At 51.6% G+C, this 2,784-nt stretch overlaps 1 protein-coding gene across 1 annotated transcript in view; it reads left to right on the top strand.

Moving 5' to 3' along the window:
* Positions 1-222: 222 nt before the first annotated feature.
* The window catches only part of Eif4g2 (eukaryotic translation initiation factor 4 gamma 2), an 11,646-nt gene continuing 9,084 nt past the window's right edge, over positions 223-2,784 (top strand). The window contains exons 1-4 of the mRNA XM_021167079.1: positions 223-808; positions 1,336-1,462; positions 1,997-2,062; positions 2,644-2,776. Coding sequence (XP_021022738.1) covers positions 223-808; positions 1,336-1,462; positions 1,997-2,062; positions 2,644-2,776 — 912 coding nt within the window. The remainder of the gene's footprint in view (positions 809-1,335; positions 1,463-1,996; positions 2,063-2,643; positions 2,777-2,784) is intronic.

The raw sequence follows: 2,784 nt of genomic DNA, 5'->3' as shown, positions 1-2,784 counted from the left end.
GTACCAGGTGGCGGCTGCAGCAGCTACTCCTCTGAGCTGAGACTTTCAAGCCGGCCGCGTCTCCTTCCTCCCCCTTCCCTCCCCCTTTTTTGTTTTCCGTTCCCCTTCCCCCTCCCTTCCCCGTCCCCGACGACCGGATCCAGAGGAGGCAGCTGCGGTGGCAGCTGCTGAGTTCTCGGTGAAGGTGAGTGGAGTCGCCGCCGCCGAGCGGAGCCCTCTAAGATGGCCGCCGCCCCTGGCCGCTTCTTGTCGAGTGGAACAAAATGGCGGCCGCAGGCGGAGCCGGGCGGGGCGGCCTTTCCTCTGCCTTTGGGCTACTTAGAAAACTATGGCCTCCGCGCTCCTTCCTGTGCCCACCGAAGAGCTAGGCTGACGTGCGGTCGAGTGGCGGGCGCAGCCGGGATCCTCACGTGGGATCCGGGAACAGCGTGCGAGCGTGGCAGGCCTCGCGCCTCGGCGGGAGGGACGCGGCCCGCGGCAGGGCCCGGCCGTTGGCGCGGGACCAGCGAGGCGAACGAGTCCGGAGCCCGGCCTCCCGGCGGGGAGGAGGTGTGTGGCCGTACTGCGGGATGTCCCGCTCGGGCGACGCCAAGAGCGAGGCTCGGTCTCTTTGTGGGCCGTGGCAGCCGAGGCGCTGTCAGCCGGGGGATTTATGGTGGAGGCGGCGGGTGGGCAGGAGGCCGCCTTCCTGCGGGAGAACAAAGGGCCGGCCCGGAGGGGGCGCCTCCCGCCCAGGCCTGGGCCCTCGCTAGACGCCGCTCGGAAGCTGAGCCAGCCTGGGCCTGGGGGAGGAACTCGCTGCTCTTTTGTTCGCGCGGAGTGGGGCGGAGGTGCCTGCTGCCATGTTGTGGCCCCGGCCTTCCGGCGGCTTTCCACACGCGCCCTGTGTAAAACGAAGGGGTTATAAAGACGAGCGGAGGAAAAAGCTGCCCAACACCGGGTAGTGAGGCTCTGGCCGGCCTGTCACCACCCCGGCCACCCATTTTAGTACCGCAGACATCTCCCTTGTAGCACCGCCGGTCTTGATAGCATTTCTGTTTAATTTTAAAGGCCCCATAATACGGCTGCTTCCTAGGCAGCATCGATTTTTTTTTTCGTTTATTTTTCCCACAAAAGCTGTTCTTTGCATCCTTGGATACTAAGAGAATCCACGGGGGCTAAACAAGGTTTTACTGTGTATTTGTGGGTTTTGACTTCGTTCTATTTTAGTCTTTTGAGGGCTGCAATGCAGTGAAAGTTCAACCAGCTGCAGTGCTGGGAACGGAAATAAATTATACTCGAAAGTTTATAGCTCTGTATGGCAGTACCTAATTTTGGTGTTTTCTCTCTTTCCAGGCTTTTCATTTCTACCATCCCCTCCCCTCCCCACCCCATCCATTAATATTATTCTTTTGAAGATTCTTCGTTGTCAAGCCGCCAAAGTGGAGAGTGCGATTGCAGAAGGGGGTGCTTCTCGTTTCAGGTATGGTTTTGGGAGTGGGTAGTAGATAACATGGGAGGGGGTGTTCAGAAAGGGCCAGTCATAAAAGCCTGGCAGTGGTGGCGCACGCTTTTAATCCCAGCACCTTAGAGGCAGAGGCAGTCGAATTTCTGAGTTCAAGGCCAGTCTGGTCTACAGAGTAAGTTCCAGGACTACACAAAGAAACCCTGTCTCAAAAAACAAAGTCATTATCAAATCCCACTAATGTGCTGTGGTTCTAGAATAAAGAGTAAATGGATTACCTGGGTGGGGTGGGGGATTATTTTGTCCGAATATATGTCTGCATACATCTCTGTGTACAGTATCAGAAGAGGGCATCAGATCCCCTGAGACTGGAGTTGTGAGCTGCCATGTGGATGTTAGGAACTGAACTGCTTTCAGTGTCTGAGCCATCTCTAACCTCTAGTTCACTTTCTTTTAGGCCAAAGTTCACTTTGTTATGTAATTTCTAAAATATAAATAGGTTCCCTTTCAAGTGAGGCATAATTGGTATAGTAAAAATTTTCTTTTGAATAGTGCTTCTTCGGGCGGAGGAGGAAGTAGGGGTGCACCTCAGCACTATCCCAAGACTGCTGGCAACAGGTATGGTAAAACTTGTAAAGACAATTAACGATTAAAACTGTCAATTTGATTAACGACTTCCATGCTAACAGGATAATTCTTGGGAAGTCATCAGTAATCTTGACGTGGATTCATAATTCCAAACTGCTTTTCATCCTCTTGGTTTATGTTTGCTGGTATTTCAAAATTACAATCCCTACTATAGGGTATTTGTGAAGTGGTCTGTGTGGAATTTGCTTGTTAAGCATTTTAGTATTAAGTCTCAAGGTTTGGTGCCTGGGCCAGCAGTTTTGGCATTGCCTGGGAATATATATATATTCAGAAGTGGAAATTCTCCGGTACTACCCCAAACCTACTAGAACAGAAATTGGGAATGGGCCTTCCAGTCTGTTTTAAGATGCCATCTGGACAATTCTGATGCTGTTTGAAAAAAGATTTTTAGGATTGTTTTGTTGTGGGGGAAAAAGTAAAGCCTAAGGTTTGGTTTGGTGGCTCCTTTTCCCCTCTGTTTAGCGGTTTTAGGGTGGTGTGGCATTTGTTGTAAGTGTTTTGTTCCAAGTTTTTTCATAATTGTAAGCCACTTCAATGTTTTATTAAACTAGCGAGTTCCTGGGGAAAACCCCAGGGCAAAACGCTCAGAAATGGATTCCTGCACGAAGCACTAGACGAGATGACAACTCCGCAGCAAACAACTCCGCAAATGAAAAAGAACGACATGATGCAATCTTCAGGAAAGTAAGAGG

Source organism: Mus caroli, chromosome 7 (assembly GCF_900094665.2).
Source record: "Mus caroli chromosome 7, CAROLI_EIJ_v1.1, whole genome shotgun sequence".
NCBI classification, from domain to species: Eukaryota; Metazoa; Chordata; class Mammalia; order Rodentia; family Muridae; genus Mus; species Mus caroli.
The sequence above is the reverse complement of the archived record's forward strand: the minus strand, read 5'-3'. Positions and strand labels throughout refer to the sequence as shown.